Source organism: Notamacropus eugenii, chromosome 2 (genome assembly GCF_028372415.1).
Source record: "Notamacropus eugenii isolate mMacEug1 chromosome 2, mMacEug1.pri_v2, whole genome shotgun sequence".
In the NCBI taxonomy this organism is placed as follows: Eukaryota; Metazoa; Chordata; class Mammalia; order Diprotodontia; family Macropodidae; genus Notamacropus; species Notamacropus eugenii.
The window spans coordinates 401,553,069-401,567,006 of NC_092873.1; the positions used below are offsets into that span (position 1 = coordinate 401,553,069).

Below are 13,938 nucleotides of genomic sequence, written 5' to 3' on the forward strand. Positions count from 1 at the left end.
GACCATGGAAGAGCTCAAAAAGGATTTTGAAAATCAAGTAAGAGAGGTGGAGAAAAAATTGGGAAGAGAAATGAGAGCGGTGTAAGAAAATCATGAAAAGTGAGTCAATAGTTTGCTAAAGAAGACCCAAAAAATGCTGAAGAAAGTAATGCCTTTAAAAATAGACTAACTCAAATGGCAAGAGGTCCAAAAAGCCAATGAGAAGAATGCTTTAAAAAGCAGAATTAGCCAAATGGGAAAGGAGGTTCAAAAGATCACTGAAGAAAATAGTTCTTTAAAAACCAGAATGGAGCAGATAGAAGTTAATGACTTTATAAGAAACCAAGAAATTACAAAACAAAACCAAAAGAATGAAAAAATAGAAGACAATGTGAAATATCTCCTTGGAAAAACAACTGAGCTGAAAAACAGATCCAGGAGAGACGATTAAAAAATTATGGGACTACCTGAAACTCATGATCAAAAAAACGAGCTTAGATATCATTTTTCAGGAAATTAACAAGGAAAACTGTGCTGATATTCTAGAACCTGAGGGTAAAATAAATATTGAAAGAATTCACCGATCATCTCCTGAAAGGGATCTGAAAAGAAAAACTCCTAGGAATATTGTGGCCAAATTCCAGAGTTCCCAGGTCAAGGAGATAATATTGCAAGCAGCCAGAAAGAAACAATTCAAGTATTGTGGAAATACAATCAGGATAACACAAGATCTAGCAGCTTCTACATTAAGGAATTTAAGGGCTTGGATTATGACACTGCAGAAGTCAAACCAATTAGGATCAAAACCAAGAATCACCTACCTAGCAAAACTGAGTATAATACTTCAGGAGAAAAAAAATGGTCTTTCAATGAAATAGAGGACTTTCAAGCATTCTTGATGAAAAGACCAGAGCTGGATAGAAAATTTGACTTTCAGACTTAAGAATCAAGAGAAGCATGAAAAGGTAAAGAGAAAAGAGAAATCATAAAGGTCTTTCTAAAGTTGAACTGTTTATATTCCTATATGGAAAGATAATATTTGTAACTCTTGAAACTTTTCTCAGTATTTGGGTAGTTGGAGCAATTATACACATACACACATAGAAAGAGGGCATGGGGTAAAGTGAATAGGAAGGGATGATATCTAAAAAAAAAATTATGGGGTGAGAGAGGAAAATATTGGGAGGAGAAAGGGAGACATGGAGTGGGGCAAATTATCTCCCATAAAAAAGGCAAGAAAAAGCTTTTTAAATGGAAGGGAAAGTGTGGAGGTAAGAGGGAAAAAGTGAAACTTACTCTGATTACATATGGCTTAAGGAGGAAATAGCATGCACACTCAATTTGGTATGAAAATCTATCTTACACTACAGGAAAGTAGGAGAGAAAGGGATAAGTGGGGTATGGGAAGGATGATGGAAGGGAGGGCAAATGAGAGGAGGGAATAATTAGAAGTAAATACTTTTGGGAAGGGACAAAGTCAAAAGAGAGAAGAGAATAAATGAGAGACAGGGTAGGATGGAGGGAAATATAGTTAGTCTTGTACAACATGACTATTACAGATGTCTTTTGCAAAACTACACATATATAGCCTATATTAAATTGCTTGCCTTCTCAGTGGGGATGGGTGGGGAGGGAGGAAGGGAGAGAAATTGGAACTCAGAATTTTAGGAACTAATGTTGAGTATTGTTTTTCCATGCAACTGGGAAATATGAAATTAGAAATTTCATAGAAATGTATAGAATGTAGAATTTCATAGAATGTATAGAAATCTATCTTGTCCTACAAGAAAAGAGAAGATGAGGATAAGGAAAGGAGGGGTGTGACAGAAGGGAGGGCAGATTGGGGAAAGGGGTAATCAGAATGCACAATATTTTGGAGTTGGGGGAGGGGAGAGATGGGGAGAAAATTTGGAACTCAAAATCTTGTGGAAATGAATGCTGAAAACTAAAAAATAAAAATAAAAAAAAGAAATAAGGAAGCATAAGTAGGATGAATACTTTTTCTTTGTAGTTTGTAAGAACAGCGCATAGCTGTCCAAAAATGACTTTGTTATACTTCGCACATTGAAAGGGAATGAAAATGACAAAAACACCCTTTTTGGAAACAATCCATGCTCAAAGCACTTCTGACAGAGGCCTGCCTCTAGCACAAGGCTCCAGGGCTTAGCAAAGGAATAAGAGGACACCAGGGAATCATTCATCAGAAAGGATGGAGGTAGTGAATGCTGCTAAGGGCAAACACTATGCCTGGGAAACCCTGAGGACTGAAGGGCAAAGGGGTAGATCATACCAAGTGATTTCATGTTTCTGAGAATCTTACCTGTTTAAGTCAAGTATGGAGTAGCTTTGGAGAGATTTTTTTTTTTTATTCTACCTAGGCCAGGAAATTACCAAGCACATGAATAATCATAGTGTTAGAAGACCAAGATCTAGGATTATATAGGGTCCTAGCCAGAATGATTGTTGAATCATAAGTTGTTGTATGTGACAAGAAGAAACTTAATCAAGGGTTGAAAGGTCAGAAGCATTGCAGAGATTTTTGAGCAAGACTGACTCTAAGATAAGATTTAAAGAGTATATGATTTAAACTGAAAAGAAGAACAATCAGACCAAGTAGCTGTTGATAACTTGTGAGAGAAGAATCTGTGAGTGGATAGAGGGATGCACTGGAAGAAAGTCAGGAAGTGTTGGCTTGGAATCCTGACTCTAATATTGGCATTGTAACCCAGGGCAATTCATTAAAAATCCTTTGAGCCTCAGTTTTCCCACCTTTAAAATTCAATAATAATGTTTTTAGTGTTGAGTTTATAGGGTTATAAGACTCAGATAAGATAATGTATTATTGAAAGGTATATTATTTTAATTTTTTTCTTAATAAGCTACCAAATATTTAGGTAGCACTTAAAGATTTTATATGTATATATACATGCATGTACACACATACATAATATACATACAGTACATAAACATGTCTTAGATATATACATATGTATATATTCATGTATATAAAATCTCAAGTGCTTTTCATAAAATCCTGTAAAGCAGATGCTGTTATTAACCCTCATTTTACAGATGAGGACATTGAGGCTCAGAGGGGTTACACGAGTTGCTCAGTATCACACAGCTAGTAAATGTCAGAGGCTGTATTCCAATTCACATTTTTCTGACTCCAAGTCCAATGATTTATTCACAAGGCTAATGTTATGCTGCTTCTCTTATGACTTCAATTATGCAAACTAGTTATATGGAACATTTTAAGCAGTTACACTGCTATTTTAATAAGGAGTTTATTTTTACAGAGAAAACTTCTGTGTAGAAATATGTATTTTACCCCATCTCTTCTATTTACCCATTTTTAGATTAAATGTAAATGCTGGATCTACTTTTTTGGATTTTGAGAAGACAGATCAGTACCTCCTTTGGAGAATGAGGGAGAGAGAGCAGAGAAACCTGTGGTTATACACAGTTTTCTCTCCCCAGGAGCAGCTGATGGTGACTTGCAGCAGAAGCACATGGTGCAGGTAGAAATGTGCTCAAATGTGGCCAAGGAAGTTTATCGACAATGCTCATGAATACCAACACTGATGTGGAGGACGAGGGATTTAGAATTTCCTGTGCAGTATGATCTCGAAATCTAGACATTTAGTCAAAGAAGGGAGACTCCTGAGGAGCATCAGTTTTGGAAGTTGATTCTTGGGCAATCCCATGTCTGGGAATTTCTAGGTTCTCTTCCAAAGAAGGAAGTTTTCTGTTGTAGTATGTGCCTTGGTGACAGAACACAGTCCACTTAATGTCTATTGTTTCCTATTTGGAAAGAGCGAAGTTGTTGACTTAGACAAGGTAAGTCTGATGGGAGGGGACTGCTCATTCAGCAGCATTCAAAATATATTTACCTTTGGGGAAGGTGATGTCAACTACAAAGTAAGTCTACTTCAGTGATTGTAATGTCTCATGTGACTGGCAGCAATAGAGAATATTGATGATTTTTTTTAAATGAAATTCCGTTTCTATAAACTTTGGTCAAAAGAATTGTGCAATTTCCCAAAGGTGATTCAGTCTATTCTCACTCTCTCTCCTCCTCCTGTTTAATTGTGGGCCCAGCTCCTTGTCTATCTGGAGCATCTGTTCCAGATATATTTATGCTCGTGAATGCCCTCTAAAGGTTGTTAAACCAAATCCCATCACAGTTTTCTATGACAACCCATAAAAATGAAATACTTTAAATTTAAAAACAAAAATGTTTAAATGAAAAAGCGATGAACTGAAGCAATCTTCCAATCTTCCAAACAATGATATATGCAAAAAAATGGGTAATATATGCATTTTTGTAAAGTAACATAATGTAAACTATTAGATCAGATATTATTTTCAGTAAAAATTGAATCAGGTGTCCTGAAGTTTGCCTCAGAATGAGCCAACGTTGCTGAGAAAAGCTAAGGCCAACAAAAGGAGTCTGTTCTATTAAGGGAAGAAGAAGGATCAAAGGATGGCTAAGATTAGGAGTAGATGAAATAATGACAGTTGACCATGGAGAGAAGGCACAGGTACTCTGTGTGTATGTATGTGTGTGGCACATCTGAAAGGAAAGCAACTTTTGAGGAGTCAACAATCTTCTTTAACCACATATACCACCAGAGAAAATACAAACAGAGAAATAAAGATCAACAGACAGGGCTTTTAACTGTCAAACCATAAGCAATACATACATCACAGATCCACAGACAGATCCAACTATCTGACCATTACATACATACATAGTTACCAGAGAAAGAAGCACGAATATCTGGGTTTTCAAAGCCAGGGCCTCCTTAATGGCTACCCAGAGGGTCCCCTGGTACGTGAACCTTCTTCCAAAGAGTAAGCCCCCAAAGCAAAACCACACCTCATAGTACATATATATACACTTTTCAGAACTGGAGGGCATCAAGACCCTTCAGTGTCTTATTAGAAATTAACAAAAGGTGTGGGCCTTCCTACAAAACAAGCCTCCCCTAATCAAGCTTCCCTTAATAGGCTCCATCTGAAGTCTATTAATGAGTGGGGAAGATCTTTAACTCTCATTAACATTACATTAACATTATACCAGGTGATCTTCAGAATGTTCCTAAGACAATTCAAATGGAAGAAATTCAGTTTCCTGGCTTGGTGCTGATAGAGTGCCCAGGTTTCATGGGCATACAACAGAGAGGTCAGCACAACGGGTTTGTAGATTTTCAGTCTCATAAGAAATCTAATGCCTCTTCTTTCCCAGACTTTCCTTCAAGGCCTTCCAAACACTGGGTTAGTTTTTGCAATGTGTGTGTCAATCTCATCATCTTTGTGGACATCCCTGAAAATTATAAGGCCAAGGTAAGAGTACTAATCCACAGCATTTGAACTTTCTCCATTTGCTATAACCAATGCTATACCCATGTAAATGGTATGTTGTAGATCTGTTTTCTTGGCTTTAATTTTCAGGTCAAAATGAACACAAGTAGCAGAGGATTAATATGTACTTTGTTGGATCTCAGCCTCAGAGGCTGCATTCAGCACACAATCATCTGTAGACAGAAAGTTGCCCACCAACTCTGCCTCCATTTTAGTGTTGCCTTTTCAAATGAAATAATTTACTGTCAGTGCAGTAGCTGATGATTTTGATGGCATTTTCATCTTCATTGAAGGCATCTGGTAATACTACTGAAAATATCATGCTATAAAGAAAGGGAGCAAGCACATAGCCCTGCTTCACTCCATTGGTGACTAGGAAAATGTGAGAATGTCATCCATTTTTCAGAACGTGTGTACGAATGCTATCACGGAACTGGTATACAATACTGATGAACTTCTTCAGGCTGCCAAATTTTTGCGCTGATCTTCCACAAGCCCTCACAACTGATAGTACCATAAGCCTTGGTCAGATCAACTAACGCTGTGTACAAACATTGTTCTCCTCCTGGCATTTCTTCTGGAGTTGTCGGGCAGCAAACACCATATTGACTGTTCCTTGGCCCTTTCTGAAGCAATATTAGCTCTTGGGTAGATGGCTATCTTTCAGGGAAAGGATTAACCTATTAAGGAGGACTTTGGCAAGAATTTGCCAGCAGTGACTGACAGAGCCCTCATGATTGTCACAGGATAGTCTATTTTCTTTTCTTTTACAGAGATAGATAGTGCATGCATCCTTGAACTTCTAGTGGATAATCTCATTTTGCCATATAAACTGGAAGATTTTGGTCAGCTTTTATATGTGCTGCCTTGTAAATCTCAGCTAGGATAGAGTCAGCACCAGGTGATTTGCCACATGAGAGGAGTCTAATGGCATTCAAAATCTCTTCTTCATTTGGAAATTCAGCTAAAGGATTGACTTTAACCTGTGGTATATGCTCAGTGGCTTTGGCATTGATTGATGACAGTCTGTTGTGAATGCTGTGGAGGTGTTCAGCTCAACTCTCTAGGATCATGTCCTTATCACTAATCAGTGTGGCTCCATCAGTACTGAGTAGCTAAGATGCACCATAGGTCTTTGACCCATAAATTGCCTTCAGGGCATCATAAAGTACTTTGGATTGTTACTATCTGCATAAAACTGAATTTTATTTGCCTTCTCATTGAGTCAAGAATCTTGCATCTCTTTAATCTCCTTCACTTTACTTTTGATGTAATTAAATGCTGCCTTCTTAGAGATGGATGCACTATCCAGCTGTTAAACCCTGTAAAGTTCCATTTTTTTTCTTTAGCAGTTTCTGAATTTCCCCATCAGTTTTGTGTAAAAAAATCATTGATGTTTACAAGTGTTCTGGCCCAGAAGAGTAAAGGTGGTGCTGTATACCAAATCTCTGAAAGCTGCCCACTCCTTATCTGCTCTACTGTTGCCACCTGTATACACACACAATATATATATATATATGTATGTATATTTTGTGTACACATATACAATTATATGTGTTATTCACTGCTAAGGAGAATGAGCTTTGGAACAGAAATGAAAGAATAGTACTGAGTAACAGGAGCAAGAAAGGAGAGAGTAAAGACAGTACCTAGTTTACCTTAAAAAATTCAAGTCAACTGACCAGGATTAATTATTGTCTTGGATAGAAGGAACTAAAAGATGTGACTAAGCCACTATCACTGAAAAATCATAGAAAATAGGAGAGAATTGGAGGATTGGAACAAAGAATATTCTTCTAGTTTTCAAAAAAAAGAGCAGAGAGTAGAATCTGTCAGCTTTATAGATCAGTGATCCTGACTTTCATTTCAAGAAAAAAATTTAGAATGAGTCATTAGAAAGTTGATTAGTGAATATCTAGTGAAGGAAGTGGTGGTTATAAAAAACCAACATGAAGCATCGATGGATAGACCATGCTAAACTAAACATGTTTCTTTTTTTGACAGTGTTGCTAAACTGGTAAATTTGGCAAATGATGTAGATTTAGCTCACTTGAATTTTAGCAAGCAATATGATAAAGTATTTCATTTTATTCTCATGGAAAAGATGGAGTGATATGGATTATATGGTAAGACAATAGAAGGATCCAGGACTGGAAGAATGGCCAGGCTTAAAGAGTAGCTAGGGATGGTTTGGTGTCAAATTGGTATTTATATTTGACTGAATTTTATTTAACATTTTTATAACATGACGAAAGCATAGATGGAATCTTCATTAAACTTGTAAATGGCACAAAACTAAGAGTAATAGCTAACAGGATCTAAAAAAAATTGTGAGAGACTAGAAAATTTTCCTAACTCTAAAAAGATAAAATTCAATACAGATTTGCATAACATCTTATACTTGAGTTAAAAAAAAAATCAACCTCACAAGTTGAAGATGGAGAGATAGCAATATCTGGTAAAGATAAAGATCATTTTTCCTGGCTCCTGACTATACTTTTCTATCTAATATAATAAAAAATGAATATCTGGTCACTGGATTCAGAGGGCTCAGGTGGAAAAAGTGAGGGTGATGACCTTGCGCAGCCCTCCCTCATTCAAAAAGAAGTACAGTGCAAGTCATGTCATCATTTCTCTGATGTTATGGTCTTCTTTGAAAATGAAGGACAAACACAACAACATGACATACATTACTATTTCTTCTTTAATAGTCTTCTCACTGTGGCAATACCTCTGCCCTGGTAGCCCCCTCCTTTGGTTGACACATTCTTGTCAGGGACTACCAATGAGGGAAGTACCTGGGCAATCCATGTTCACTTCTTGCTCAGTTCCATTCTTGACTCTCTAGAATTTTTACCTTGGCCCTCACAGATATGCTGCCTTACGTTGTCTCCTCCCATTAGAATGTAAGCTTTTTGTGTACAAAGAGTGGATTTTCATTTTATTTTTATTTACTTTTATTTGTATTCTCAGTGCTTAGCATGGTGCCTGGCCCATTGCATGTGCTAAAAATGTTCTTTCTGTCTCTGTCTTTGTCTCTGTCTGTTCCTTATTCCAGGAATAAGGAACTAATAATCCCTCTATACTTGACTTTGGTTATACTATATCTAGGATGTTGTATTCATTTCTGGGTGCCCCAGTTTAAAAGAAGCATTAGTATATCAGAAAGATCCATAGGAATGCATTTAGAATGGCAAAGGATGTTGATTTCATTTTTTATGAGGATCATTTGAAGGAGTTGGCATGTTTAACCTGGAGATAAGAAGGAAGGGAGGGTGCAAATAATAGTTCTGAATGGCTTTCCACTGGAATAGAAATTAGTCTTTTTCTGTTTGACCTTTGTGACAGAACCAATATCAATGGTTGGAAGCTGTAAATGAGTAAATTTAAGCCTTATTTAAGGAATAAACTTACTCAAAATCATATCTGTGCAGAAGTAGAAAAAGCTGCCTCATCTTGTTGGGTTGGATGAGTGACTATTTGTCTGCTATATTATGGTAGGAATTCTTTTAAGGTCCTGGTTGGATAAGTGCCCACTAAATTTGCTTCCAACTTTGAAATTCTCAGATTTTTGTGTTATTAATTAAAAAGCATATATTGGCAACAAACCTCACTAAGATATTTGCAAGTTTCTTAAAATCGGAAAAATGTTGTATGTGTAAGTATGTATATATATGTGTGTGTGTGTATGTACATATATATAAAATTAGTTTGCAATTTTGTTACTATTAGTGGCAAGTACATACATAATGTATATGATTTTATTGTGAAGATTTAGCTTAAGTTTTACTCAAAATGAATTGTCCTGTCATTGCAAAACAAAAGGTTGAAAACCATTGGTTCATAGGTGTAGTTATTCCTGATTTTCGTTGAAATATTAATGGAGATAAACACGGTCTTCCTTCCCTAAAATCTGGAAGCCTTCATCATTTATTCTCTCTCTCCCCCTCCTCTCCTCTTTCTTTCTCTCTCCAACTCCCTCTGCCTTCTTTCTCTCTTTCTTTTCTATCTCTCTCTGTCTCTTTGTTTCTCTTTCTTGAACAATTACTAAGCACTTATTATGTGCCAGGAATTGTGCTCTGAGGATACAAATATGTGAGAAATGATTATTTCTCTTGTATTTAATAATTAATTATTGAATCAGGGCCAAGGTTTTTCCCCTTTTCTATTTCCTCATGCAGAAACAAACTAGTGAGGGAAATCTCTTTTAAAGATTTACCTGGACCAAGATCTAATCAGACAATAGAAGAAATTCTAAGTTTGGGCTAATGGACTTATTCCTGCTCATTGCAGTTGCTCAGACAGGTGTGGAGAAGTGTTGATTTTCCCGTTTGTCAAGGTAGAGGATATGGAAATTGATGTCTTTTTGACCAAGATTTGGGTGACCCGAGTGATAAAGCCATTTCCTATTGTGTTAACCAATTAGAGTTGATTGGTACGCCTCATGAACACCTAATCTTCAAAGGGTATACAAACTGTGAGGACACTGCTATGATGATTGTTTGGTCTAAGACAGATGGACAAATGACCATCCTTTTATTAATAAATGTGCTGGCCTTATTAATAAAATGATTAAGTTATCCAGAAATTATGCCTCTCAGAATTTTTTAATCCTCAAGAATACAAGAAAAAAATAGTTCATATTTTCAAAAAGCTTATGTTCTAATAAAGGAAAACAAAACAAAAATTTCAAAGTTGGAAGCAAATTTAGTGCAAACCTGGAAGGGGGTGGTGCAAAGTTTCTGGTGAGAAGTCAGAACAAACAAGGAGAGTGAGTTTATCTGAGAGATGAAGTGAACATGGCTAGAATTCCTAAATAAAATAGTGATACTGGCCAAGGATTCTCCAAAAAGAAAAGTAAGCAATGGGAGGCAGTATCACCCAAAACTTCTGTTTCTCAGGTACTCATGAGTTCCCCTTACCTTTAATCACTCTGAGACAACCACACACACACACACACACACACACACACACACACACACACACGCACACATATGCATTTCTTGCAGGGAGACCTAAGAGATCCTGATAAAATTGGTCAAGGAAGGGAATTTAATTTGCATATCTGAGAAACTGCAAATTAGTTTTCTGTCTGTATTTACTTCACAGAGAAAAGTCATCTTAGACCATTTCCTGACAGCCTCAAACATTTATTTTGTGAAAGACCCAAACAGAAGAGTCCTTAGTTTTGATTTACTATGAAGCTCATGTAGAATGTGAAACTGCATGGTAAATACAGATTTCTGATTGCCATTCTCAGGGTGTGTTTGAGGTTACCCTGGACAGTCTGTGGAATGTTAGGCATGTCCACTCAAAGGCAGAGGGTGATTTGGGGCCATGATATAAATGAGGGAATAAAGAATTTTTATTCCTGAATGACTTGAATATTCTTCATATGAGGATCTGTAAAAAACTTCTTCCAGAAGTTGTGACTGTGCCAGTGATTGCTTAGTTCCATTGAAAGGGAGTAAAATATATAGAACTTCTAAGAGAGGGAATTTCAATTTCACAAGAATACTTAAGTCTGCAAAAAAGTTAAAGGGCATATCAAGTTTCCGGAGAAAAATAGTGGGAAAGCTTAAAAATTGCATTTTAATGTGCTAGAAAGTCAGGACTCATGTTAATGGTCTTAAAACTGTCAAAGAACATAGCAGTGACTCAGAGCACAACTACAATTCATTTCCAGGTGTCACTTAAGTTATGAGACTTCCAAAATATTTGAAAATAACATTTAAACCAGATGTGCAGTTGAATGCAGTTGTTCACCTGTCACACTCTAAGTTCAGCTGATGTCTGTTTCCAGCTGCTGGCTTACTATTTTGACATTGCAAGGTAAAAACTTTTGCCCCTTAGATTTTTCCCAAAGTGTATGGTAGATGCATTTAACATCAGGTCTCCCTCCCTTACTATATCATTATATCCACCTTTGCTTCAAAAGTCCTAAGAGAATAAATATCTACACAGATATTATTAACTCTATGAATATTATAAAGTATGGCTATGCAGGTTTATTGAGGGTTCTCAATTCCAGTAGAATTCAGGCTTACAATTGTACTTTCTCATTGCATCCATTCCAGGTCTAGAAAATATATTGCAAAACAAAATCAAGGGAGCGAAAAGCCAAAATGATGACAACTGAACCGCAAGATTTAATTGCTATATATAAATGGTACTTGGAGAGGACAAGCAGGTAGTGGGTGTCATTCTTCTTATGAAAGTAAGTTCACCGAGTAAAGAGGGGAAGGACCTATTGTTTGTATGTCCTGAGAAGTGTCTAAAGTTTCTGAAGTATTAAGTAGATATTTGATTATGGGTAGCTAGGTGGCACAGTGGATAGAGTTGGGATTGGAGTCAGGAAGACACATTCATGAATTCAAATATGGCCTCAGACACTTGCTAGCTATATGAACCTGAGCAAGTCACTTAACTTCATTTGCCTCAGTTTCCTCATCTGTAAAATGAACTGGAGAAGGAAATGGCAAACTGCTCCATTATCTTTGCCAAGAAAATCCCAAAAGGAGTCAAGAGGAGTTGGATACAATTGAAATGACGGAACATCAACAAAAACTATAACATGGCTATTGACTGTGTTGTTCATTTTCTTTTCCTCTGGCCAATGATGGAGCAGCGTCACTGACATAAAAAAATACAAGTTCTTTTTCTCCTGGTATAGGAAAACAAAAACATTTATTGCATGTACTCAGAAAATAAGTTCTCTTTCAATTATGGTATAAGACTAAGCAAGAAAACTTTTACCTCAAATTTTCTGAACTGAATTCTGACTCCAGGAATTTGAGAAACTGTTCTCTCCCAACTGGATCTTTCAATGCTTCATCCATACCAAAACCCCATCGTTTAACTCTCTGCTGGCCAGGTTCTTTGCTGTAGGTACAAAACAAGTCAACAGAAATTATTCCACTATATATCTATTTTTCCAGTTTTCTAGTACTACCACAGTTATCCTAAGAAGTCAGATTATGTCGAAATTTTAGCCTTAGATCATTCTCATCCTTCAATTAGTTAAGAACATTTGATGTGTATGCTAAGCAGAACACGTGTCTGCATTAAGTTTAGCCTTGTTATGGTGAGCCTCCAGAAATGGGAAGGGGGTGACTACCACATTGCCCAAGGAGAGGTGAACTAGCCCAGTTCAGAAACTAACATACTACATCAAATCCCTCGTGCCAATCAGAGATGGACCAGGACTGAGAGTCTCCCAAACTTATACCCTGGACAAGATAGAGAACCAGTGTTTTTAAAAAAACTCCAAGATGCAGTTATAAATTTACTTATATAGACAAGCTTCTAAGCAAAGTTGGAAACCTGCTTAGAATTTCCCCATCCTGAACTTTGAATCTAAGTATGGGAATGGGAATCAAGAAACATGAGTTCTAGTGTCCGGGGTTCTAAATGGAACTAACCACCATTTAGCCTCTCCCTCAGTGCCCTCATCTGCGAAAGGGGTTTATCAACTCATGCCTAAGTTTCCTGCCACTTAGAAAATTCTATAGAGCACAGATTAAATTAGATTGAGCTTGCTAAGACGGTTATGGATCACTGGCTGAATTTAAGAAAAAAGAAAAGTCATGAAATCTGCTAAGGAATGGATACCACACTAAATCCTCACTGAGGTGCTGCTATCTGGTGACTGCTCTCTAATACTATCTGGTTCTGTTACAGTGGTGACTTCTCCATCTATGTACTCTTAGATGATTCCTCCTCTAGTTATAATGCAAACTTCAGAATAAGGAAATTCTAAACAGGTTTTCAACTTTGCTTAGAAGCTTGTCTATATAGTAAATTTATAACTGCATCTTGGAGTTTCTCCATATATGTTATATGTCCTATAAGCATTATACATGCATTCCTATATATGTATATATTATATATGTTGAATATATAGTATATGCATGATATATGGTATATAATTATAGTGTATAATATACTATGTCCTAGTCTTTTTTTCTTTCCCTCCCCTTCCATTAAAGGTAACCACAACCCAGAATGTATTTATTTCTGATAGAAATTCCCATCACCTTTAGACAAATGATTCGGATTATGCCCAGAGCTGACTTTGGCTCATGTACTAAATGTGTATAGACTAGGGATTACTGAGAGGTGAGATAGAGTGCTTCAGGAACTCATCAACTTGGATCCATTTCAGAAATGGAAATCCCTCTCCCTTTTGTCATGCCTCTGCAGCCTATGGGAGTAGGTGTCAGGCATTACAGGGCCCAGAACAACGCCTTTTGTTCAAAAGAACAAGGGGAAGAAAAATACACCATGGGTCTCTGATATTCTAATAGGAAAACTAATGGTTCTAAGAGTTTATAAACTCTAGGATTCTTCTCCTTTGGAAACAAACCCTGAGATGAAGCATACCCTTTCTGTGGGAAGAAAGTTGAAAAACCACCAACCTTGCTTCAAGTTCCCAGAAAGTGGTATCATCTGACATCCATGGATTAGAAGGGTCAGGTGGCACAAGAAAGGGGTCATATTCAACATACTGTTCTGTGTAGCTTAGTAGACTAGGAACAAGCAAAGAAACACATACTCACAATCTTCTAGTTTCTCTAGGTATCCAACACAAGG

General features: G+C 36.9%; 1 protein-coding gene across 5 annotated transcripts in view; it reads right to left on the reverse strand.

The window, feature by feature from the left end:
* Window positions 1-13,938, reverse strand: part of RGS7 (regulator of G protein signaling 7) — a 699,575-nt gene that overhangs the window by 21,567 nt on the left and 664,070 nt on the right. For all 5 annotated transcript variants that reach the window (XM_072647574.1, XM_072647571.1, XM_072647570.1 and 2 more), the window contains 2 exons: window positions 13,764-13,874; window positions 12,103-12,228 (listed from right to left, as the gene is read on the reverse strand). In XM_072647574.1, the coding sequence (XP_072503675.1) occupies window positions 12,103-12,228; window positions 13,764-13,874 (237 nt within the window). The remainder of the gene's footprint in view (window positions 1-12,102; window positions 12,229-13,763; window positions 13,875-13,938) is intronic.